At 43.1% G+C, this 24955-nt stretch overlaps 1 protein-coding gene across 4 annotated transcripts in view; it reads left to right on the top strand.

Annotated features, from left to right (window-relative positions):
* Positions 1-21487, top strand: part of Abcc12 (ATP binding cassette subfamily C member 12) — a 66730-nt gene extending 45243 nt beyond the window's left edge. For 2 of the 4 annotated variants that reach the window (XM_042693441.1, XM_042693440.1), the window contains 8 exons: positions 3596-3782; positions 11125-11214; positions 14073-14262; positions 14682-14841; positions 16283-16361; positions 17329-17442; positions 20627-20791; positions 20886-21487. In XM_042693441.1, coding sequence (XP_042549375.1) covers positions 3596-3782; positions 11125-11214; positions 14073-14262; positions 14682-14841; positions 16283-16361; positions 17329-17442; positions 20627-20791; positions 20886-20972 — 1072 coding nt within the window. In that variant the 3' untranslated portion in view covers positions 20973-21487. The remainder of the gene's footprint in view (positions 1-3595; positions 3783-11124; positions 11215-14072; positions 14263-14681; positions 14842-16282; positions 16362-17328; positions 17443-20626; positions 20792-20885) is intronic. The other 2 variants (XM_042693439.1, XM_042693438.1) reach the window with 1 other exon arrangement.
* The last annotated feature ends 3468 nt before the right edge of the window (positions 21488-24955 follow it).

The raw sequence follows: 24955 nt of genomic DNA, 5'->3' as shown, positions 1-24955 counted from the left end.
TCAATTGTACTCATTCCCTCTATTGCTTTCCCTTAGATCTCTTCCTTACTTAAAAAGCTATACCACATCTTTAATCCTAGCTACTCAGGAGGCTGCAATCTGAGAATTGTGATTTGAAGGGAGCTGGGACAGAAAAGTCTGTGAGACTCTTACCTCCAATTAACCACAAAAATCCAGAAGTAGAGCTGTGGCTCAAGTGGTAGAGAACTAGCCTTGAGCCCAAAAGCTCAAGGATAATGCCCATGACCAGAGTTCAAGGCCTAGGACCAGCAAAAAATCCAAAAAACAAAAAACAAAAAACCCAGCTAATCCAGTGGCTCATACCTGCAATGCTAGCTACTAAGGAGGTTGAGATCTGAGGATCTCTATTTGAAGTCAGCATGAGCAATAAAGTCCATGAGATTCTTATTTAAATTAGCTACTAAAAGTACAGAAACTAAAAATATTTTTGGTGCTTGTATGAAAAAATTATATTTTAAAATAATCTGTATTTTGTTTGTATAATGTCCATAATGTATTTCATTCTCCCCTGGATATAATACTTTGAATTCTACATTGTTTTATAATATATAGGTTCATTAATAAATGTGTTATTTCAGATAGCATTCCATATAAAAAAATAAATTAGCTACTAAAGAAGCCAGAAGGGTGATGTGGTTCAAGTGATAGAACTCTAGCACTTGGGGGTGAAAAGCTCAGGGACAGCACCCAGTCTTTGAATTCAAGCCTCAGGACAAAAAAAAAAAAGCTAATATGGCCAGGCAATGGTGGCTCATGCCTCTAATCCTAGTTTTTCAGGAGGCTGAGATCTAAGGATCACAGTTTGAAACCAGCCTGGGCAAGAAGGTCCATGAGACTTGTACCTTCATATAACCACCAAAAAGCTGGAAGTGGACCTGTGGTTAAAGTGGTAACGTACTAGCCTAGCAAAAAAAAGTTCAGGAACAGTGCCCAAACCCTGAGTTCAAACCCTAGATCTCTCTCTCACACACACACACACACACACACACACACACACACACACACACACACACACACCCCAACTTATACTGGGAGTGGTCGCACATACTTGTAATCTTAGTACTCAGGAGGCTGAGGCAGAAGAATCATGAGTTTGAGGCCAGTGTGGGCTACATAGTGAAATGCTGTCTAAGAAAAAAGAAAGAAAGAGAGAAAGAGGGAAAGAGAGAAAGAGAGAGAGAGAGCTAACACATATTAGTATTGTACTTAATTCTTTCTCACCAACTCCCTGCTTTGCCAGCCAGAATCACAACGTAGACTTGACCTCAAAGCTTGTCTTTGAATCAGCAGCTAGTCTAGGTTCTAGTCTGACCTGATGCCAAAGTAATTTTTTTAATTTTTAATTTTTAGCAGACAGAGCAAGTAAGAAACTGAAAGGAAAGCCACAAAAGGAGAGTAGGGGCACTCTCCCGAGAGAGAGGGGTCCCACAGAGGACTCCAAGAGAATCCTCTCAAGGGTGGGTTTTATAGTATGGGGCTGCTCCTGTATTTCTTCCCTTGGGCTTCTGATCATTGCTTGCTGGCTTGTACATGCATCACCCTTGGCTCTTTCCATTGATGGAGCAGGCATCCAGGGCCTTATGGAGTTTGTCTCTTGATGGTACTTATCAAGACTCCTCAAGAGTCCTGTACCATGCTTAGCCCCTTCCAATGTCCTGATTTTGAGTGAAGACAAACAAATCCACGCTTTGTTTTCCTGAAGCTTCTCTTCCAACATGTCTAAGTGAATACCAGAAGAAGCTGAGTCCTATGTGACTTTAGGATTTCCTGGTATGTATTGCATTTGCCACCAAACAAACAGACACCTCATGGTGTTCTGATACTTGGAATGATATTTTGACTGAGTGAGAAAAAGAAGTTAGAGTTGTAAGGAGGAGGTATGGCAGAGTCCAAGTTAGCTGATCAGGGGTGCTTCCAGATTCCTTGGAGGACTTTGAGGCCAGAGTGGAGCAGCAGAGCTGGAGGACACTCACAGCTGGGCAGTGGAGGAGTTGTGGCTCCTTAGGGGCTGCCCTTAGAAAAGCTTTCATTTTCTTCCTGACAATTCCACCAAGGGTTCTGATGATGCTCCTCCCATTAGGTTGGCATTTTCAGTGGCTGTTGGAAACTGATGTCTCTTGTGGCTAGCTCAGTTTGGTTAACATTTCAGTCTTGGGTAAACTTAAGTCTCAGCTCTCTTTCCTCCCAGAGGCACAGTTTGAAATCAGGAAGCAGCTGTCAATCTTTTCTTTTAAACATCCTTTCTTTATTGCTGAAGCTAGTGCAGGCGCCTTTGAGAAGAGACTGAGAAAGACCTGTTTTCAGGTGACTGCCCACCTCTGGGCTGTTCTCTCCTTTCTGTTGCTCCTTCCTGATGACCCATCTCACTGCACAGACGTGGAATGGTAGGGTGGAGACCCTAACGGGACTTGATTCCAAGCAGTTCTGCTAGGTGTTGCTTCTGAGTTTTGCCAGATTTTCTGTTGTTTTTTTTTTTTTTTTTTTTCCAGGCATTTCTGTCCTGCTGCATCCTACTGCATTCCTCGGAGGTGGATGTCTTTGCCTCAGAGGAGTCTTCCAACTCAGCTGCAGCCCAGATGTGCTCCCAGCTCTCCACTTTGAGAACTGGCAGGAGGCTCCCTTGGGAAGGAGACCTTCTGGGGCGGTCTTGCTCTGCCCCCCTACCTCACCTGTCATTCTGCCCTGTGCTCTTTCTCCTTCAACAACCCCCTTGGGTCAGAAGCTATGTGGCAGGGGCAGCAGACATCAGCTTTTTCTCCTTGGAAAGATTCTTAGCATTCTAAGCAATAACCTTGATCTCTGAGGTAGAGAGGGGAACCAGGCAGATACTCTAATTTTTTTCTTTGGTGTCATACACATTAATGCTCACCAAAGGTGACCTCATCCTCCACAACCCACTTCCCTGTTGTGTTTTGTTTTTGTTTGTTTTTCTGTTAGTCCTGGTGCTTGAACTCAGGGACTGGGTGCTGTCTCTGAGCTTGTTTTGCTCAAGGATGGCACTCTACCACTTGAGCTACAGCTCCCACTTCTGGCTTTTTGGTGATTAATTGGAGATAAGATTCTCATGGACTTTCTTGCTCAGACTGGCTTTGAACTGAGATCCTTAGATCTAAAGTCTTGAGTAACTAAGATTACAAGCATGATCCAGTACCCAGATCTACTCTTTAAAAAAATCTTCTTTTGAAGCATTTCCTCCACTTTGGTAGTACTGCGAATTAAACTCAGGGCTTTGAATTTGTTAGACAGGCCTTCTACCACTTGAGCCACACTCTCAGTCAACACTACTCTGTTTATAGATCAAGAGGCCAATTAAAGATTCCAAAAGGTCTTTGGAGGGAGGCTGTGGGCTCTTGTTGCCAGTTGAGGGAAAGAGAGAAAGAGCCCACTTAGCTCTCAAATGCCACACAGGACTTCTCAAAATATGTGCAAGTCAATTTAAGATAGAAGGAGGATAGGAGTTCATAAGCATTACCATTAAGAGGGGATTCTCCAAATCAGTGCTTCCCTTGACTTTCCCAGTAGCTCTATGAGGCCCTACCTGACCTCTTGTTTTGTCTGATATTTCCCCATTTAGGTTTAAGATGCTAAATGATGAAAATTCCAGCCACCTCCTCTACTTCAACTGTGCTCTCAGGTGGTTTGCTCTAAGGATGGACGTGCTCATGAATATCGTCACCTTCGTTGTGTCCTTGTTGGTGACTCTGAGTTTTTCCTCCATCAGTGCTTCATCCAAAGGCTTGTCATTGTCTTACATTATCCAGGTAATACCTGGCACAAGGTTGGGCTTGGTTTGAAAGATGCTGGCATATATCGGGGAGGGTGGTTTTGGATAGAAGCAACAGAAAATGCAGCTCAATGTGTTTAAATAAAGGAAATTTAGTGGATCACAGCATTAAGATTTCCAATAGGTGTGGGCTTAAGGTATAACTGGATCATGGCTCTTGGCTTAGCCCTTCTGTGATGGTTTCCATTATCACTTGCAATAGTGGCCAATAACCTCTGAAGCTTGTAGCAGGGTGAAAACACTGCCTGCCATAGCCAAGAGCCTAGGCTTCACTCTTTATTTTTTTTCTGGTTTTGGAGTTTGAGCTCAGGGGCCTGGTGAATGTTTAGCTTTCCTGGCCATGACTATCATTCTACCACTTAAGCCACACTTCCAGCTCAGTGATTTACTGGTTCATTGCAGATACGGTCTAGTGGAATTTTCTGCCTAGGCTGGCTTAGAATCACTATTCTCTGATCTCAGCCTCTTGAGTAGCTAGTGTTACAGGTATGAGACATTGGCATGTACCTGGCTTGCTTTTGTTTCCTGAATAATACAATAAGTGATGAACATATGACATTTACTGTGCCTTAGGTTCTATCCTTCATCTAAGTTAAGCTGTTTGCTCACCAGCAACAACTCTGTGACACTGTCTAAAGGCCTATTTTGCACATGTGAAAACCCTCACAGGAAGATTTGCCCAAGCTTACCTTTCTGTGATTTGAACCCAGAGCTAGTTGGAATCTTGTCCTTTAATATATGCTTCATCTCTTTGGGAAATTTACAAATTGTTCTTATCCTTGGAGCTTTGAAATTACTGGACAAGTTGTCTGAGATTGGCTGTTTTTAATGTAATTTGCTAGATGCTGTGGATTCCTTCATACAGAGTTCAAATTTCCCCTTTTCTGTTTTTTTTCCTTTCTTGCGTGTGGAGTTTATTGCATTTATGTTCAATGTATCTTTTATCTCAGTTTCTATTTTCTTGTCTTTTGTCTTTATTCTGTCATCCAGTCACTCTTTTAAATTTTGAGTTTGGCAATCATATTTCCATAAGCTCATATTCCTCTATCTTTTTGTTTTTTTGTTTTTTTTGTGCCAGTACTGAGTTTTGAACCCAAGGCGCTGTCCCTTAGCTTTTTTGCTCGTCTAGTGCTCTATCACTTAAGCGACAGATCCACTTCTGGATTTTGGTGGCGAACTGAAGATAAGAGCCTCATAGATTTTCCTGCCTGAGCTGGCTTGGCTTTGAACCTTGATCCTCTGATCTGAGCCTCCTGAGTAGGATTACAACCATGAGCTACCAGTATCCAGAAAAGAACCTGTGTGTGTATATGTGTGTGTGTGTGTGTGTGTGTGTGTGTGTGTGTGTGTGTGTGTGCGCGTGCGTGTGTTTTCTGAGGTAAACTCAAGGCTTGGGCTCTGTCCCTTAGCTCTTTTGCTCAGAGCTGGGGCTCTACCACTTGAACCAGAGTTCCACTTGGAAATAAACTTCTCATGGATTTTCCTGCCCAGTCTACCTTTGAACAGTGATTCTCAGATCTCAGCCTCCTGAGTAGCTGTGATTACAAGCATGAGCCAGAGGCACCAGGCAAAAAAAATCACTTTCATATTATATCAGTTTACATTTCCAAATGGTTTTCAAAAGAACAATTTACTAGTAGAATAATAAAAACAAAATAATACTGTCATTACATATTAACAGGTTGAAAAATTATACCAAAGGAAAAGCAATATACTGATACCTTAACACATATCTATTAACCTCTTGTCTTACTAAGGTACAGAATACTTTAGAAAGTAGGGATCAATGTAGTCTCATAAGAAGTATAGCTTCTGCTTCCTAATAATAAAACATTTGATTTTAAAAAGTCAAATAAGACAAATAGAAAATTATTTCTGTTCATAAAAAAACAAAAGAATAAAAGCAGAGTGGGCAAAAATGCCTTCCATCTGTAATATAAATATATCAACAACTACACAACCACAAGGTGCAAATCACTTTTTCCCCCAATTCTGGGGCTTGATTTAGGGCCTAGGTGCTGTACCTGAGCATCTTTGTGCTCAAGGCTAGTATTTTACCACTTGAGCCACAGCACCATTTCCAGTGTTTTCTGAGTAATTTATTGGACGTAAGATTCTCATGGAATTTCCTGCCTGGGCTGAAACTATGATCCCCAGCTCTCAGCCTCCTGAATGTGAATCACTTTTAATGGGTAAAATAGTTTAAAAAATGTTATCTGAGGATATTAATGCAAGTTGTCCCCTGCCCCCTCAACCCCCCAGCCTTTTTTTTTTTTTTTTTGGATACATCTGTTGTTTCCTGGTTGCCTTTTTTTCCCTGTTTATCCAGTTCTTACTGTGTCACTGGATTTGCTTGTCAAGCTCTTCCTCTGCTTATATGAAGGGAAGGCTGGTTTGGATTTTCAGGGTTTCATCTCCTTTGTATGTGCCTTTCCCTGTCTGTCCTGATAAGAAGTTTTCTAGCCATAAGTGTAATGAGCACTGGGGTCTTTTTACAGACTGGCTTCACTTTGGGTAAAGCTAGCCTTTAGCCATAGCAATGCTGGAATTAAAACAAATTTTTGTTTAGGATATTGTACTTGGAGAACTACTTGTTCCCAGGTAGTTAACTTAGTTTGATTGTTTGTTTCTTCCTTTCCTTTTTTAAATTTCTTTCTCTTTCTTTCTTTTCTTTTTCTTTCTTTCTTTCTCTTTTTTAAATAGGCAAATGATGTTTTTGAGAAGATACCAGAGCATAGGTAGCAAAAGAAAAAGGCACATGGAATTACATGAAACTAAAAAAGAAAGAAGGAAAACAATAGAGTAAGCCCACAATTTATATAGAGAAAATATCTGCGAGCTATCTGACAAATCACTGGTGTTCAGAATATATAAGGAAATTAAAAGCTCAATAACAAAAATAATCAATTAGAAATAGGCAAGTGATATGAAGATGTTTCCCAAAAAGAAGAAATATAAAAAGATATCAAAAAAAAGAAAAAAGGAAAAAGTTCAGCATTTTTACTTTAACTCAGTTTCTTTAGAAAACGTGTGTGTGTGTGTGTGTGTGTGTGTGTATTCACTTCTGTGCCTAGGGAAAAATGCATTTAACTACTTCCAGTTAAGAGAAAGAAGAGGATAGAATAAACTTGCCTGCCAGGAGCAACTGTCTATAGAATGATTTGTATTGCCCAGCTTCCTTGTAGACCCCTTTCTCAGTCCTGGATTTTTCTCCAGACTCTGATAAGCTGAAGGTTGTCTGAACTCTTGTAGCATTTCCTGCTTCCATTTATCAAAAGTCTATCATCCTCACTATCTTCAAGAATTCTGTAACTCTTCCATGTGATCATAACTCTTCCTGACACCCTTGATGGTCAAAGATCAATTCTTTCTGAAACTTCTGTGTTATTGTTTTAATGATCTTTTTGTCAGAAAGAGGAACAAAAATACATTCTCAGTACTCTGAGGTAAGGAAAAGGAATTTTCTTTGGGTAGCTAGTTTTCCTCATGGATGAATGTCATCTTTTGTTGTTGTCTAGTAAAATACCAGATGACTTTGAATGGTTTCCCTTAGTTGGTCCAAGAAGAACAGCTTGCCCCAATGACAGTCATGCTTCTCCACTATAGATATTGTTGGCTTTCTATGAGATTGTTGTCCAGCACTCCTGTCAGATTGAAGCAGGGTTTGCACACATTGAGGTCTGAGGGAACACTTCTTCTCCAGCTGGCTTTGTGGCTTTTTTTGGCATTAACCCCACTTGGAAAACAGAGAATCAAATGAGAGCATCATTTGAGAACAGAGGAAAGGCCCTGGATGGGTGAGAATCAGGCACTCAGCTCCACAAGGCAGAAACTGAGTACAGAGCGCCAGCACCTTAGCTTCGGAGAAGCACTCGCTGGGACCAGTGCTTAGCCCACCCGTGTGGGGATTCCAGGCCTGGATGGGTACCCTGGACGCATAGAGCAGTTACTCATTTACCTAACAGAACATATTGCTGCAGGGTGTTAGAAGCTCATGCCTGTCATCCTAACTACTCAGAAAGATGAGATATAAGGTTCGAAGTTAGCCCAGGCAAGAAAGTCTGTAAGACTCTAAACTCCAGTTAATCAGTAAAAAGTCAAATGTGGAGGTGTGGCTCAAGAGATAGAGGGCCAGCCTTGAGCAAAAACACTAAAGAACATCATTCAGACCCTGAACTCAAGACCCAGGAATCACACACACACACACACACACCAAACTAGATCATAAAGATACCCAATTCCGGATCCAGACTCATGTTCTCAGACACCAGAAGCTACTAAGCAGCAGGCTGAACCAGGAGCTGCGCTGGTTGCTGAGATTTGGCAGTGAACTCTCTGACCATGCCCTGTGGAAAGCTTTCAGAAAACCTTTAAGTTATATGAAGTTACTAAAGTAGGGAATGTGATTCACGGGGGCTGGGGGAGCAATATTACATCCAACAATCAGAAGAGGCCTCTGCTGGGAGGTAACTTCCAAGCTGAGACCCTCAAATGATAATCATTCATCCAAAGAAGAAGGGTAAAGAATTATTATTATTATTGTTATTATTATTATTGATATACTGGGTCTTGAATTCAGGGCCTGGGCACTGTCACTCAAGGCTGAAACTCTTCCACTAGAGCCACAGCCCCAGTTCCAGCTTTTTGGTGGTTAATGGAAATAAATGGCTCATGGTCTTTCCAGTTTGGCTGGCCTTGGATCATGATTCTCAGATCTCAAGCTCCTTATTAGCTAGAATTACAGGTATGAGACCCTGGCTCCCAGTTAGGAGGAAGGATTCTTGATGCCGAGGGGTAAGTCTGAGCTTGGTGTAGGATGAGGGTCTGAGAAATCCATGTTTCTTGTGGCTGGGGATAGAATTCATGCAGCCTTAAGTCAGGGGTGGGATACTGTCCGCTTAAAGCATATTTGGGCTGCATAGTCTTTTTTTTTTTTTTGGGTCCGGTCGTGGGGCCTGAACTCTGGGCCTGGGTGCTATCCCTCAGCTCTTCAGCTCAAGGCTAGCGCTCTACCACTTGAGCCACAGTGCCACTTCCGGCTTTTTTCTTTTTGCTTATGTGGTGCTGAGGAATCGAACCCAGGGCCTTGAGCATGCAAGGCAAGCGCTCTACCACTGAGCCACCTTCCCAACCCTGCATAGTCTTTTTTTTTTTTTTTTTGATGAGCTATCCTGGGTACACTTTGATGGTAGCAGCCTCCCTGGCCTGTACCCGTGAGATAGCCTAGGTTGTCATCTTTGAAGATGTCTGCAGATGCTGCCAAATGCTATTGCTCTAAGGGCACTGGAAAGCCCTGGCCCATGTTAAATTGGAGGTGTGAGGGAGGCCCGCTGAGAAGAGCACATGGTTGTCAGCTGTGAGCTGCTCCAGAAGCACCTCACACACCATTAGAACCCATGGCCTCCTGTGTGTGAGGCCACTTGCTGCTTTCTGGAGCTTGGCTGGTAGGAGAAAGAATGATCATAAATGCCTCAGCTCATTCTGTCTTCCCAACCACTCCCTTCAAGATAACCCTGACCCAATGCCTTAGCCACACTCCCCTGTTGTCCTGTCTGATCATTCCTGAAGTTTCTTTGAGTATCATCCTGCCAGTCCATTAGAATGGGACCCTTACAAGTCTATGGGGTCAAACTCAGAAAAACAGTGTGCAAGCTGGGCACCAGTGGCTCATGCCTACAATTGTAGCAACTCTGGAGGCTAAGATCTAAGGATCACAGTTTGAAGCCAACCTGGAAAGAAAAGTCTGTGAGACAGGTATCTCCAGTTAACCAGCAAAAAGCTGGAAGTAGAGGTATGGCTCAAATGGTAGAGTGCGAGGCAAGTGAGAGCAAAAGGCCCTAATTTCAAGCTTCAGTCCTGGCACAAAAAACAAAACTGCCCAACCAGTACCTGGCTCATCACCCCTGCCCAGGAAGAGTGTAGTGAGTGAGACAGTCCTGTCCCTAGTCCATCAAGGGTGATGCTGGAGATTTGCCTCCCTTCCAGCATAGGCCAGCTGGCCCTCAAGATTATTCCACATCCAGGACTGGCTGGAGGTATGGGGGAGGGGCTCTCACACCTAGGAACAGCCCCAGAAACACCTGAGGGAGTGACTGACTGTGGATTCAATCAACTGTGGGTTGAAAATACTCAGGAAAAACAGTTGCTTCTGTACTGAACATGTCAACTTTTGTTCTGGTCGTTATTCTCCAAGCACTGTGCAACAACTATTTGCCTAGCATTCAAATATACATAATATGTATGCATATATGTGTCATATACAAAATTACATATGCATATGCAAGGTATGCAAGGAGTTTGCCATTCATGTAAGGGTATTTAGCATCTGAGGGGTTGGGTTATGCAGTGGTATTGCATGTTATAGACCAAATCTCCTGGGTACCAGAGGCTATGCTACCCTGGCTTGGGAAAACTCTGCGTGTTGCCCCAATGGCCTCACAGAATCTCCTCAACTCATCCTGAGCTGGCAGCCTCTCTACTCTCGTGTCTCCTGTCCCTTCTGGGCTCACCTCCTGTGTTAGTTTGGTCATGCTGAGGTTCAGATCCCCGCCTCAGATCCTCCAGATCTCACCCTTCTGAGTAGCTGGCACAACAGGCATAAGCTATTCATGCCTAGTGTCCCATCTTGTGTTTCTTGTTCAAGTGCCTGTCATTGAATGAGAGCCCATGCAGGTCATCCAAGATAACCTCAAGATCCTAAAGCCAAGTATAAAGATCATTTTTCTCAATGAGGTAATCTTCTTAGGCACCAGGGTTTTAGTGTGGACATACTAGTACCACAGGGCAAGGGACTTCATTCAATCTGCCCCAATGTCTGCATGGCACTCAAACTTGGCGCTGGCTTCTGGAAGATCCAAGCCTAAAATAGGTCATTAGCAAGCTGCCTTCCCCTGTCTGAGTCTTCATTTTCTAATGCAAGCAGGTAGACTTCATGGCTCTGTGACCTCTTGTAGTGATTGGGGTTTTAGTCACTTCTCAGCTGTGGGTGAGGTGGAGCAGAGCAGGAGGTGGTTGGGGTGTAGGACTTCATTAGGGAGTAGCAAGATGATCCCAGAAGTTGAGTCTCAAAGGAAAAACCTACTTGACAGCTCAAAGAGGGGGTGGTCAAATGGTTTGGTGGTGGGTGATCCTCACTCCCTGGAGTGTCAAGGAACATCCTTTTTTCCCAAATACAAAGGAAATGTTTAACCCAACAGGAGCATCTTCCATTCTAGTGCCTGGCTGGGAAGGCAGGAGAGTGGGATTCACTGGCTGGCCTGGGTAGGTGGACAGCAGAGCCGGGAGGACAGGGCTCTAACCTGGCCTGTTCCTCCCTCCAGCTCAGTGGACTGCTCCAGGTGTGTGTGCGCACAGGAACTGAGACCCAGGCCAAGTTCACCTCTGTGGAACAGTTAAGGGAGTATATTTTGGTAAGAAATGAGTTTCTGAGAGATGAAGACATGTTCTCTCAGCTTCGCTTAAGCAAGTACTGGAAGGGGATCTTTAAAAAGCAAAACATAAAAAAATAAGTCTCCCCCAAAACAACCCCCCCGCCCCGTCCACAAAACCCAAATCTGACCAGGCATCTCTCCTCTTAAAAAGCTTACCACTCAAGATACCAGAGTTTGAATTCAGCACGTTATACTTACTAGAAAGGCGCTCTACTATGCTGGGCACCTGTGGCTCATGCCTGTAATCCTAGTTACTGAGAAGACTGTGATCTGCAATTTGCACTTTAAAGCCAGCCTAGACAGGAAAGTCTGTGAGACTCTTCTCCAATTAATGAGTAAAAATTTGGAAGTGGAGTTCTGGCTCAAGTGGTAGAGTACAAGCCTTGAGCAAAAAAGCCAAGTGAGAGCAAGGTCCTAATTTCAAGCCCCAATACTGGTACACACACATACACACACACACACACACACACACACACACACACACACACACTCACACACACACACACATTCTGCCACTTGAGCCATGCCCCAGCTTCATCTAAAATTCTTGAAGTTAAGTTGATGTTTTTCCCTTAAAGAATAAAAATCCTTTACCTATAGTTTCTAAAGCAAGAAAAAAATTGGTGGCTTACTTTGTTCTATACAAATTCATATTTGATCAAAGTTGTAAACTGGAAAACAAAAACAATGCAACTTTTCCTTAAAAGCTTTTCTGTTTAACTTAGAAATGCTGCTATTGTTTCTAAAACCCAGCCATCACTTTTAAGGGCCTTTGGATAGTGTTTGGCCCCACTTACAAACTTAATTAAACACTTTAAAACATTTTAAATGATGTTTTAAATTTTAATACATTCAATTTCCTTTTTAAGTACCTCAATGATCTCATTTAACAAACAAAACTTATTGAGTTTATGTAAGTCTAATAAATTAAACTTGTAAATATAGTGAGCTCTAAGTTTTCCTGATAGTTCCACCGTAGTACATAAGCAGTAAGCTTTTAACTTAAAATCATGTTTAAATCAATTATTCAATTACACATTTTAAAGTAGAATCATAAGCCTAAATTCTAAAATACTATAAATGCTTGAAGTGTGCAGATTCCTCACATTAAAACTATTGCTGTTACAGCATTGCCTCTCTTAAATATTTTTTATACATTTTTATTGAGGTTAAGTGATTACATAAATTTCACAGTATTGTGAGATAGTGATACTTAAAGTCACAAACACATTTTAATCTTCACAAGGCAAATTGTCATCATCATGGTTTATAATGTGAATTCTATGAGCTTTGACAATGCTCTCTTCAATATTTTTATTCTTAATTTTAAATCTTCTAGTGGTTAAATTACTCTGAGTGTAATTATTTTCTCAGCTAACTGAAGTTGCTTAAAGACCTGATATTTGGGCTGGGGCTCATGATACTTCTATCTCTAGCTGTTAATAGGCATTCAGAAGGTAACAATGTTGCCAGGTTGCTCTTAGGCTTTGAGTTCCTTCCTTCCTTCCTTCCTTCCTTGCTTGCTTCCTTCCCTCCCTCCCTCTCTCCCTCCCTCCCTCCCTCCCTCCCTCCTTCCCTTCCTTCCTTCCTTCCTTCCTTCCTTCCTTCCTTCCTTCCTTCCTTCCTTCCTTCCTTCCTTCCTTCCTTCCTTCCTTCCTGTCTTTCTTTCTATCTTTCTTTCTTGCTGGTACTAGGGCTTGAATTTAGGTCCTAGAACTCTCATTTTTTCCCCTCAAGGTTGGCACTCTACCACTTGAAATACACCTCCTCTTCCTGCTCTTTACTGGTTAATTGGAGATAAGAGTCTCATGGACTTTTCTTCACCTAGCTGGCTTCAAATTGTAATCCTCAGATCTCAGTCTTCTGAGTAGCTAGAATAACAGGTGTGGTAGATTATTTTTTTGTACTTGTGTGTATACTAGTCCTGGGGCTTAAACTTAGGGCCTGAGCTTTTGTGTTCAAGGCTAGCACTCTACCACTTGAGCCACCATAACACCACTTCTTTTTGGTGTTTAATTGGAGATAAGAGTTTCATAGACTTTCCTTCTTGGATTGGTTTCAAATCATGATCCTCTGATCTTAGCCTCCTGAGTAGCCAGCATTATAAGCATGAGCCACAGGCACCCAGCTGCCTGCCAGATTTTTAATTTCTTGAAGATGCCTTTCCCATTGAGTTCCCATTGAATTTGACATCTTGCATTCTTATAATCTTTCTACTTGTACTACTTTGGTGACTTTAGTAGATGTTGAAATAATGTAGTATTGGAATCTGCAGATCTCAAGTATCTAGCTTTGCCATACAACCTCAAGGTCACACTGCTAACACTTGCCCGCCCAGAGTGACCTGTCCCTTGTTGAATCCAGTCACTATTCTTTGTTCACTAAGCTTTAGCCACTTGACTTTGTATTCCTCAAACTGTCAAAGCTCATTTTCACCCCAGGACCCTTGACACTAGCTTTCTTCCCTGTGTGGAGGGATCTAGACTCAAAATCTCTGTCATCAGCAGCTTCTCAGTATTTGACATCTTGGCCCTATGTCACATAGTTGTAGATGCCTTCCTTAACTATCAAGTACTTGTATTACACTTGTCCTGCCTGCCACACAAGTCACAGTCCATATTCTGTCATGGGCCACGTTGCCATATTTCCTTGCTTATCATTGGACATTCCCATTGCAATGTGAGTTTCTTGGTTGCAGGGTTTTTATTGGTATAGTTGACCACCATGAACCTCAATCTTGAGACCCATGTGAATGCATGAATATACAAATAGAAACCAATTAAATAAATGGAAGATCAAATGGTTATTATTCCAACATTGGTTATTCTACCTTTCAGACCTGTGTTCCTGAACACACTCATCCCCTCAGAGAGGGGTCCTGTCCTAAGGATTGGCCAAGCCGTGGGGAGATAACATTCAAAGACTACCGGATGAGATACAGGGCCAACACTCCCCTGGTTCTCAATGGGCTGAACTTGAACATCCAGAGTGGGCAGACTGTTGGGATTGTTGGGAGAACTGGTTCTGGTGAGGAGAGATCTGCTTTTGTTTCTTTCAGGTTATTTTCTTTGACTTTCCCCTGAGTGCGTTAGTTAAACTACACCAGAGTCCTTTGTGAGTGTCTGTGCATGTGACTATTATTTATTCTCAATTCTCTTTACTGTAAATTAGGATTTCGGGATGAGTGGTGTTGAAAGCAAACACACACTAGCATTTGAATTAATTAATGAGTCATTCTGGCAAAATGTTGCCCAGAGAATAAGCTGTGGGCTAAAGAGCTTTCTAGAGCTATATGGGTTAACTGTTAGGGCCACCCAGTGCCCCTGCCTGCACTGTCATCACACAGCCAGTGTCAGTATTAAACATTCCCTTCATTAACTGCCTGGATTATGAGGAAAGAACAAAGTGATGTTTTGATTTGTCATTCTTGCTTTCATGGTTCCCAGGAAAGTCATCACTGGGAATGGCCTTGTTCCGTCTGGTGGAGCCCGCCAGCGGCACCATCTTCATTGATGAGGTGGATATCTGCACCGTGGGTCTGGAGGACCTCCGAAGCAAGCTGACTATGATCCCCCAGGATCCTGTCCTGTTTGTAGGTACAGTAAGGTAGCTGTTTTTTGATCGTGCATTCCTATTTTGTGAATCATGAAACAAGGCCAATCGGATCTTTGTGGAGTCCCCAGGGTGTGGCAGGCCCAAGCAGGCCTATATTAGGGAAGCCACATTCATAGGAGCTTCAAAGCCCTAGGAATCATTGTTGCTAACTGCTTTTGTGTACAGCTTTGGAGGGAGCCAGGGATAGGTTCTGACCCTTACTGGCATTTCAGAAACTGCATTGTTAATAGGCAAGATGCTTTCATATGGATGAGGAAAAGATATCCAAGTCGTCTTGGACAGCCCTACTTAATGCCATGAATTTGGTAATGGCCACTCTCAAAAGTACTATAGAGTGCATAGTAGAATGATTGGTCCCTTATTAATGTAGGTATCTCTTCGGAAATGTATGAATTCATGCACATACAAGAAGAGCAGAGTTGCAACTTTTTTTTTGTTAGTTTTTTACTAGTGGTCACATACTCCAGTTAGTACAAACAGATTACTAAGAAAACAAACTTGGAACAAATAAAGTGCTCTGTACCAATCAGTCAACTATGATTCAATAATTCTGGCATCAAAATTAGGGAGAGAGGTAGTAAGAAAAACTCATGTAAACTAATTGGTTTTACAAAACCAATGCCCAGTCCACATTCCCAACTTCCTGAGTAAAAAAAAAAATCCATGTGCCACTGTTCTAGACTGCAGCTCAACTCTTCAATCTATACTCTCTCTCACTCTCTCATTCCCTCTCTCTCTCACTCTCTCTCTATCTCTGTCTCTCTATCTCTCTGTCTCTCTCTCACACATACATTATCTACAAATCTTTAAGGGCTGCAACTTCTGTAGGCTCAAGATCTGATGTGGAAGCAAAGGCAAGGGAGAAGACTATGGCTTCTCAGATGGTCCAGTGAGAGGAACATTTCCTCCCAGTGAATCCCAGACAAAATAGGGGGACTATATTTACTACACTCAGCTAATTGTTTGAGTTATGTCGTAAAACATTAATTTTCCTCCTGTCTATGACATGCTCAATCTTTTGCAAGGCGCTAGGAGCCACAGATGTACCTCTGGCTTCTGAAGGCCAAGAGAATGGAATACCAGCTGGTATTGCTTGCTCCCCCCCCCCCATGTCTCTCTGTCAAAAATCTGTACAAGGTCAAACCTACTTTGCTATCCATGGATGTAAGGAAGCCCGAGTTGTCTTCTGAGACCTTACCTGTCTCTGTGTTCTCTGCTCCTGATCATAGCTTGGCTGAGCACTGCACACTTCAACTCCTCTTCTCTCCTATGAGCTGCAGGCGAGAGGCCATTTCTTTGCCTTTCTGTTTCCAGAGGCCACTTGCGTGTCATGACCCACTACCCTTTTCTTCCCCCTGTTCTCATCTTCAGAACACTCCCTCCTCTTGTTCTCATCCCCAGAAAATCCAGCTCCTTCTTTCCCTCATTGCAGGTTCAACTTGGATCCCTTTGGGAGTCACAGCGATGAAGTGCTCTGGCAGGTTCTGGAAAGAACATTCATGAGAGACACAGTAGGTCTCTGCAGCTCCAGAGGATGATTCCATCTCCCAGCACCAGTGCCCCAGATACCTAGCCTGCTTTAAATTTGACAAGCACATGTCCAGGTTTATTTGTGGGTGCCATCTAGGTCAGGAGAATACAATCTTTGCTTCCTCTTTATTACTAAGAACAGCCACAAGTGCTGTTTAACTGCACTGATCTAGTCAGGAGCTCCATGTGCATTATTTCTTTTGCTTCTTACCACAGCTCTCTGAACCCTCACTTTAGAATGCTGAAATTAAACCTCAAAGAAGTATCTAACATACTGAGATCAGTAAGTAGCAGAATGGAGACTTGAAGCCAATGCTACCTGATTCTTGAGTGAGAGAATGTCCCACAACTCCACAGAGGAACCGCAGGCAGATGAGTGGATGTAGCATGCTCTGGGAATGGCATGTGTAACTGGTTCGAAAACATGGTCTTTCAGGCCTCCATGATCTGGGGTCCTGTTGTGCAAAAGCCACAGTCTCACCTACGGTCAAAGTGGGCACGCCACCTTTGCAGCCCCACAGTGCCAAGACGAGCATCACCCCAAGCCACTTGAGCTGGTTGCCCTGGAGAGTGGAGACCCTGCCTTGTCCTCCTCAGAAAGCCTTCCCTGCTTTTTCTATTTTGTCCAGAGAAATGGAGATTCTGAAAGTCCTTTCTGCTTGTTTATGTTCTTTGGAGTCATACATGCATCATTTGTATTCTTTTGGTGAATTGTCTACAGGGGTTATATGAGTCATACTGTGATGTTAAATTATTAACATCCGCCTACTCCCTGGGTGCTGCCTGTGCCTGTTTGCAATATTGAAACGGTGGTTGTTTTGCACATCCTTTCTTGCAATAAAATAAAAGCAAGCTGATGAATGCAAGAGAAGGGGGTAATCAATATAGCTGGTGCAGGACAATTTTATGGATCATCAGCATAAATGTGGCATTTTCTCTGTTTTCTAGATAATGAAACTCCCAGAAAAATTACAAGCAGAAGTCACAGAAAGTGGAGAAAACTTCTCAGTGGGGGAACGTCAGCTTCTTTGTATGGCCAGAGCACTTCTCCGTAATTCAAAAGTAAGGAAATAGCATGGAAAATGGATTGGTCAAATTCCGGGCATTTCCCACAGCGCTGCTCAATCTAGGAGGTAGAGCCATCCCATGTTTGTCTTTCAGCAAAGACACAGCAATTGAGGCATTTATAAACCAATCTGCTTTTCTTAAGACAAAGTTGTGAGGGGGTAAAAATTGAAAAATAGTCACTTACAACAATATTGTCTTCCTCCCAGGGTGAGGCCCCAGGAGGCCTCGCTTAGGTGTTCTCTAGTTTGAGTTTGAAAAGTCTGCCTCTCAACTTTTTCCCTTTGTTCCTGAACAATTCTGTGTTCTCAGCAACGGGGCTCAGGACACTCAAAAAGGCCATCAGAATGGTAGCACAGAAGATTGGAAAAATGTGTATGTGTTATTTCTCCTCTTCCTCTTCCTCTTCCTTCTTTTCCTTCTCCTTCCTCATCCTGGAGCTTGAACTCAGGGTCTGGGCTCTGTCCCTGAGCTTTTATGCTCAAGGCTATAACTCCACCACTTCACTTCTGGCTTTTTGATGATTAATTGGAGAGAAGAGTCTCACAGACTTTCCTGCCCAGGCTGGCTTTGAACCACGTTCCTCAGATCTCAGTCTCCTGAATAGGGAGGATTATAGGCATGAGCCATTAGGGCCTGACTGTTAATTTTTTTTTTTTTTTTTTTTAGTGTCTAAGCTAGCTTCATTAATTAGGAGGAAGAGAATATGATTATTTTAGAAATCCCATCCTCTTAAGAAATACTACTGGTAGGGGAAAGGGAGCCTGGTTGTATTTGGTGTTTGCTGTCACTCTACTTACAGCTCTTTGGTTTATGTTTGGGTTTCATGTTTATAATAAGGTATAAGTAACCATTTTTTGCATGTGAGAGAACAGTGCCCCCAGGGAGATTGAGTAACTTGGCCAAGATCAAGCAGAGCCTGGAGCTAAGGTCAAGCCCTCTGACTTGTAAAATAATACCTGCCTTTGGTAGATACAATAATGCTCCTCCCCATCCTCTGACATAGGTGTTCAAGCTAAGATACCCAAAGCCTGAGAACATGTTCTCTCTCAAGGCAAAGAGGACTTTGCAGGTGTGATTAAGTCAAGGATCTGAAGGTGGGGAGATGATCTTGGATCTCGATGGGCTTTGTGTTTTCACATGTGTCTCTATGAGAAGCATGTAGGAGAGAGAGGAAATCTGATGTGGGTTAGGGGTATAGGTCCCTAGAAGCAGGAAAGGGCAGAAGGCAGACAGTGCCTGATGCTATCCTGACTTGAGGACTTGTAAGATGTGAATTTGTGCTGTCTTGTCCCTAAATTCCTGATAATGTGTTACCTTAGTAGCAGCAAATTTATATAAATGTTGCTGTTATATTCCATGCTGGCTCCTGTGAACACACAAGGGAAAGCCTATGCAATAGTTCTTCTTAGTGTTAAGAGTTAAAATAAACCACTTAAAAAGAGAAACAAAGACTATACAACCTCACCAGTGACACATGCCTGTAATCCCTAGCTAATTGCCAGGCTGAGATCTGAGGATTGTGCCAGCCCGGGCAGAAAGTCTATAAGACTCTTATCTTTAATGAAGCACCAAAAAAAACTGGAAATGGAGCTATGGCTCAAGTGGTAGAGTGCAACTCTTTAGCAACAAAGCTCACAGACAGCTCCCAGATCCTGAGTTTGAGCCCCAGGACAAACACTAACAAACAACAAAAAACAAAAAAAAACAACCCTCATTTCTCCAGTAAGTCCCTCTGAAGATGAACATGGTATGATTTGGCTTTCATTTCACTATTCTTTTTGTCCCTTTGTTAGATGTGTTTCAGCTTTTCCTTCCCCTTCCATTCCTTATCACCTCCCCTCTGAGTGCTCTCCTCTCTCCTTTCCCTCCCCTCTCTTCCCCTCTCTTCTCCTCCTATCCTTTTTCCTTTCATCCTCCTCCTCCCTTTCCTTTATTATGTAGTTTTTTTATTGTAAAAATGTTGTACAGAAGGGTTACAGTTACATGAGCAAGGTAATGAGTACATTTCCTGTTGAGCATTGTTGCCTCCTCCTTTGTTTCCCCCTGTCATCCCTTCCCTCCCCTCCTCCACAACTACCTCTCCCCCCAACCCCACTCTGCTGAAGTTGTAAAGTTAATTTTCACCATAGTGTTTTGTACATCGCATTGTTACAATGGGTCAACCTGTATCCTTATTTAAGTATTTTGTTTTTTCCCTTGAGAAATGTATATACAAGATGCAGGGCACCGACATCAAATACAGTGAAAATAGGGGGAGGAACATACAAAGCAACAAAAAAAAAACACATGGTATATTATAAATACATTAGAAACAATAGCAAGAAAGAAAAAAGATATTTGTGTCCCTTTCTTGGGGTTCATTTTGCTTAACATCATCTTTTTTAATTTTTTTAAAATTTTTTTGGGGGCCTGAACTCTGGGTCTGGCACTGTCCATCAGCTCTTCAGCTCAAGGCTAACACTTTAGCACTTGAGCCACAGCACCACTTTCTGGCTTTTTTCTTTTTGCTTATGTGGTGCTGGGGAATCGAACCCAGGGCCTCATACATGCAAGGCAAGCACTCTACAACTGAGCTACCTTCCCAGCCCCTCGCTTAACATCATCTTATGTGGTCATATGTACATAGCTTTTGGCCTTTTCTGCTTGTCCTACACATGTACTTGTTCAACCACTTTGGAAAGTAGTCTGGAGGTTCCTCAAAAGACTCCACATATTGCTCCCCTATGACCCAGCAATCCCACTTTTGGGCATTTACCCAAACCATCACAAACAAGGCCATACTAAGGCTACCAGCACAACTATGTTTATCGCAGCATTATTTACCTTAGCTAAGATATGGAACCAACCCAGATGCCCCTCAGTAGATGAATGGATCAAGAAAATTATATATATATATATATATATATATATGCATATATATATGCACACACACACACACACACACACACACACACACACACAATGGAATTCTATGCCTCCATCAAAAAGAATGACATTGCCCCATTTGTTAGGAGATGGAAAGACTTGGAAAAAATTATGTTAAGTGAAGTAAACCAGGCCCAAAGAAACATAGGTCGCATGGTTTCCCCTTCCTTAAAAAAAAAAAATAGATCTGAGACTATAAATTTTCCTCTTGGCACAGCATTGGCTAATTTGACTTTCTTCCCTTCCTTTACAGATCATTCTCCTTGATGAAGCCACTGCCTCCATGGATTCCAAGACAGATACCCTTGTCCAGAGCACCATCAAAGATGCCTTCAAAGGCTGCACAGTGTTGACCATCGCCCACCGTCTAAACACAGTTCTCAACTGTGACATCGTCTTGGTCATGGAAAATGGGAAGGTGCAGGAAGCTCTGTTTGGTCTTACCTCCTCAAATGTTTGGGCTTTATGGTGGGAGGATAGTCTGAAATGTCATTTTTTTCTCTGACTTCCAGGTGATTGAGTTTGACAAGCCTGAAGTCCTCGCAGAGAAGCCAGATTCTGCATTTGCAATGCTGCTAGCAGCAGAAGTTGGGTTGTAAAAGTCCCAGCAGCTGCCTTGAGAGGAGGAGGAGGGGGAGGCTGTATGGGAGGAGGAGTCTCTCTCATCTCAGCAAGCAGCCCTGGTAACAGCCTTCCACCTATGGAGGAGCATGGGCCAAGTGGAGGAGCTGGGGCATGGCCCCTTCTCTGCCCAGCTCATGTACCTTACCTCATCTGGCAGGCTTGGGGTTGGTTCCCAGTGGTGAACAGAGGCCCATGAAGCTATGAATTAAAAGAAAAACTTCCCTTCCCCCTCCTAACACCCCGAGGGTCCCTCATGAGTCCCTACCCACCCTCATGCCTAAGAATGGAAATACAACTTCCTGTTAAAAACCAGTTAAAACCATCAGAACAGGGAAATACCCATGGATGAGGTTTACAAGGGTTTCCTTGTCTTGTCATCAGAGGGGAAAGGAGTGAAGCTTTCTTCCTGTTTAATTTTCACATCTACCTTGATATGTGACAAACTATAACTTCACACATCTGTAGCATGAGAGCTTGATTATAGTGTTTGGCAAAACAAAGTAAAAGTAAGAAAAATCATATTGTAAGTTCCATTTGATCTGTTAAAATAACCAGGAAAACAAAATGTTGGTGTTTCTCTATAAATGACATTTTTATATCTTCTTTATTGGTCATTAAAATGCAATAGGAAATTAAACCACCCTGAACTGTCATCTCACAATTATTTGTACTGAAAGTATTCTGATTTTTTGTTCTATTTCTTACCATAGACTCTCATTGCCTTCCTTCTCCTTTGACTCAGAAATAAACCTACACAATTGCTGACCAAATGAAAGGTTTTCTTTCCAACCTCAGGCTTTGCTATGAGGGCTGCTGCAGCAAAGACATATTCCCAGTAGCCTCAGGAGCGAGTGCCTGCTACTTAGGATAGCATTAGCAGAGGAAATAGTCTGTCAGGCTCTTGTGCGGTATTTGCCAAGGGATGTACCCACAGTTCTGGCCAGTTCCTCATGCTTTGGTATTGAAAGCTGTTGTGGTGTTCCTGTGAGGACTAAAGAAGCTTGTAGTGTTTTGATGGATGTGGAAAGCCCTCCTGGTATTTCTGAGAGGAGTGAAGAAGTTGTGGTATTTCTGTGGGTGTTGATGGTCCTCATAGTATTCCTGAGAAGATCAGGCCCTGGTTCCTGTGAGGAATGAAGGCCCTTGTGATGTTCCTGTGAAGCCTGTGCACTTTCTTGTGAGGACTAAAGATCCTTGGGATATTCCTGAGAGAATATAGGCCCTGGTGAGGGTCCTGTGAGGGCTGCAGACCCTGGTGGAGCTCCTGTGAGGATGGAAAATCTTCAGCATATTCCTGAGAGGATGAAGGCACTGGTGGAGTTTCTGTGAGGATTGAAGACTCTCACGGTGTTCTTGGAAAGACAGAAGGCCCTAGGAGTATTTATGTGAGTACTGAAGGCCCTGTGATGTCCTGTGAAGCCTGTGCACTTTCTTCCAGCCCAGGCAGAGCCCTAGGTATGGCATAGAGCAATGTGCTCAGCAGAACTTTCCTTGGATGATTTTTACTTCCCTCCTTTTCTGAGTTTTGGTATCCCACTTGACCTATCCTTGCAGATTTGGAGAAAGGCAGTGCCTGGCATATGGGAACATTCAAGAAACACTGTGGCATGCACAATGGCAACAACTGGAAACTGTATTCAAATACGACCAATTAGCCTCATGAGTTTCCTCCTCTCCTCAGTGTACCTGCATTTAGGACTTAATCAGGAGATAGTAAGATTTTTGGGAGAAAGCTAACAGAGCCTCAAGGGCTGGCCCTGTGGAGTTCACCTTCAACCATTCCTTCTGCAGCTCACTTCTGGTTTGACCCCTGGCAGGCATGCCCTGGACCAGAGGGGAGGCCAGCACTGCTTCTCTGGGTGGAGCTCCAAGCCTGGTGAGTTAAAACCCTGGTTCATGAAGTCCATCATGGGCTCTGACATCAGCAGGGGGTGAGCTCTCAGGATGTGGCTAGAAAGAACTTGAGTGAGAAGATTCCATTTATGAGCGGCACCATGCTGAGTGTGAAGTCCCCACAAAGAGACCTGACATATCTTCACGTGATTTGTTTCCCTGTCACACTGTCATTACCTTTCATAGGGCACTTGGACAGGTTGAGAGAAGTCAGCTCCTTAATGGATGTCCTTAACATGGCAACCGCCTCCCTCTCCCCATGCTGGCTTAGTAGTCCATGCCAGCATTGATTGTGGTGGGAGGAATGGTTAATTTTCTACCAACTTGGTACCAGGCAGACAATCAGTCTGTGGCTTCAGTGAGGTGTATCTTCAGGTACCAGGGGAGGCTACAAAGATCTCAGTTGCTCATTCAGATTCCTCAAGGCATGAGTCACCTCCTGCAGCTTCTTTTCTGCCCACATTCTCCTTGGTTGTACTGGCAGAAAAGAATACTGATATTGATCTTGTCATCTGCTGAGCCATTGTGGTGTGCCAGACACAGCGATAAGCACTTTTTTCATGAATCATTTCTCTGAATCCTCATTTTACCCCATGAGTTGGTATTTGAGGTTCACTGAAGTTAGGAACTTGACAACAGCACTAAGGGAAGGACCAGGCAATATGACCCGTCTGATTTCAGGATTCCTGTCCCTAGCCCTCCACTGTAGAGCCCCTCCTGTCTATTCCTCTTGACTTCTGGCAAGGATAGTGTTTTCTTACCTGGGGGAGAGAAAATTCTGGAAGAGTGATGGCTTTGGGGGTGTAGAATATGGGGCTATGGGACAGTGTAGTAAAATCTCCTGACTCTCAAATCTCCTGACTCTTACCACTTATTGCTGCTGCAGTATCTACCAGGCAGAAGCAGGGCTGAAGAGAATAATGGCCATCAAGCCAGAGTCCTAGAACACATGCTTAGTTTGCTGTCCCCAGGGTGGGTGTCTGTTTTGGTGTAAAGATTTGTGTCACATGTTGAAACCTAATGGCCAGTGCAGCAGCATAGGAAGTGGTGCTGTGGGGAAGGAGTAGGCATGAGGGCACTCTTCTGTGTGGTCTGTGCCCTGTCAAAGAGGCTGGAAGGAGTTTGTTCTCCACTCCATAGGACACTCATGGATAGGACCATTGGAGAAGCAAAGAGGCCAGCCCAGCCACCATCTCTCAGCCTTCAGAACTGGGAGCAATACACTGGTGTTATTTACAAATTACCCTATCTTGGGTATGTTGTTATAACTGCTCAGGCAGACTAAATAGTGTTAGTGTTATATTACCCATAGGGAAATCCAAGCAATGAAGAAAATAATTTGAGTAAAGCTATCCCACTAGTGAGATATGAGCCCTGGCAGGCTGATCCTAAAAATTGTGCTCTTTCATTCCATGTAACATGTCTAACACCTGAGATTCTCCAGATCAGCGATCAGGGTTATGAATTCTTGTTTGGGTCAGGATAGACTCAGTTATGCTGCAGTAACAGATGATCCTCAATCTTGGTGTTTACTTCTTGATCATGTCTTTTACAGGCAGCCATGCTATACTTCTTAGCATCTTCATTTTGCAAGCCAGACTGACAGACCCATCTCTGTCTGGAGCATTGTCAGGCTTGGGGTAGACAAACATGGCAATCCCAAATGATATGTGGCACTGTCACTCACATTTCCTGAGCAAAACTAAATCATAGGGATACTCCTGAATTCAGCCCTATATGAAGGGAGCATCTTCAGGGAAGAACAGCTCAAGGCCTAAGAGCCAAGTTGTTCTTGAAGAACTTATATGGTCCTCCTCTTTGAAGGTGCAGCAAATATTCTGAACATTATTTACAAACTGTTACAGCCTCGTTTGAGGTCTTGGTTCTGCTACCGAGTGGCTGTGTGGTCTTTAAAAATTAGCTTCCTTTTCTGAGCCTCTGTCCCCTCATCTGCAAAATTTGAGTTTGGACTAAGCTTTTTCAGTCTTGACTTTCAATTTAGGAGAAGCAAAGAGAAAGAGAGAAAGGGAGAGAGAAAGAAAGAGAGAGGAACAAGGAGAGGGGG

Source organism: Dipodomys spectabilis, unplaced genomic scaffold (genome assembly GCF_019054845.1).
Source record: "Dipodomys spectabilis isolate Male_0828 unplaced genomic scaffold, ASM1905484v1 ptg000165l, whole genome shotgun sequence".
In the NCBI taxonomy this organism is placed as follows: Eukaryota; Metazoa; Chordata; class Mammalia; order Rodentia; family Heteromyidae; genus Dipodomys; species Dipodomys spectabilis.
This window is presented reverse-complemented; position numbering and strand designations above follow the sequence as displayed.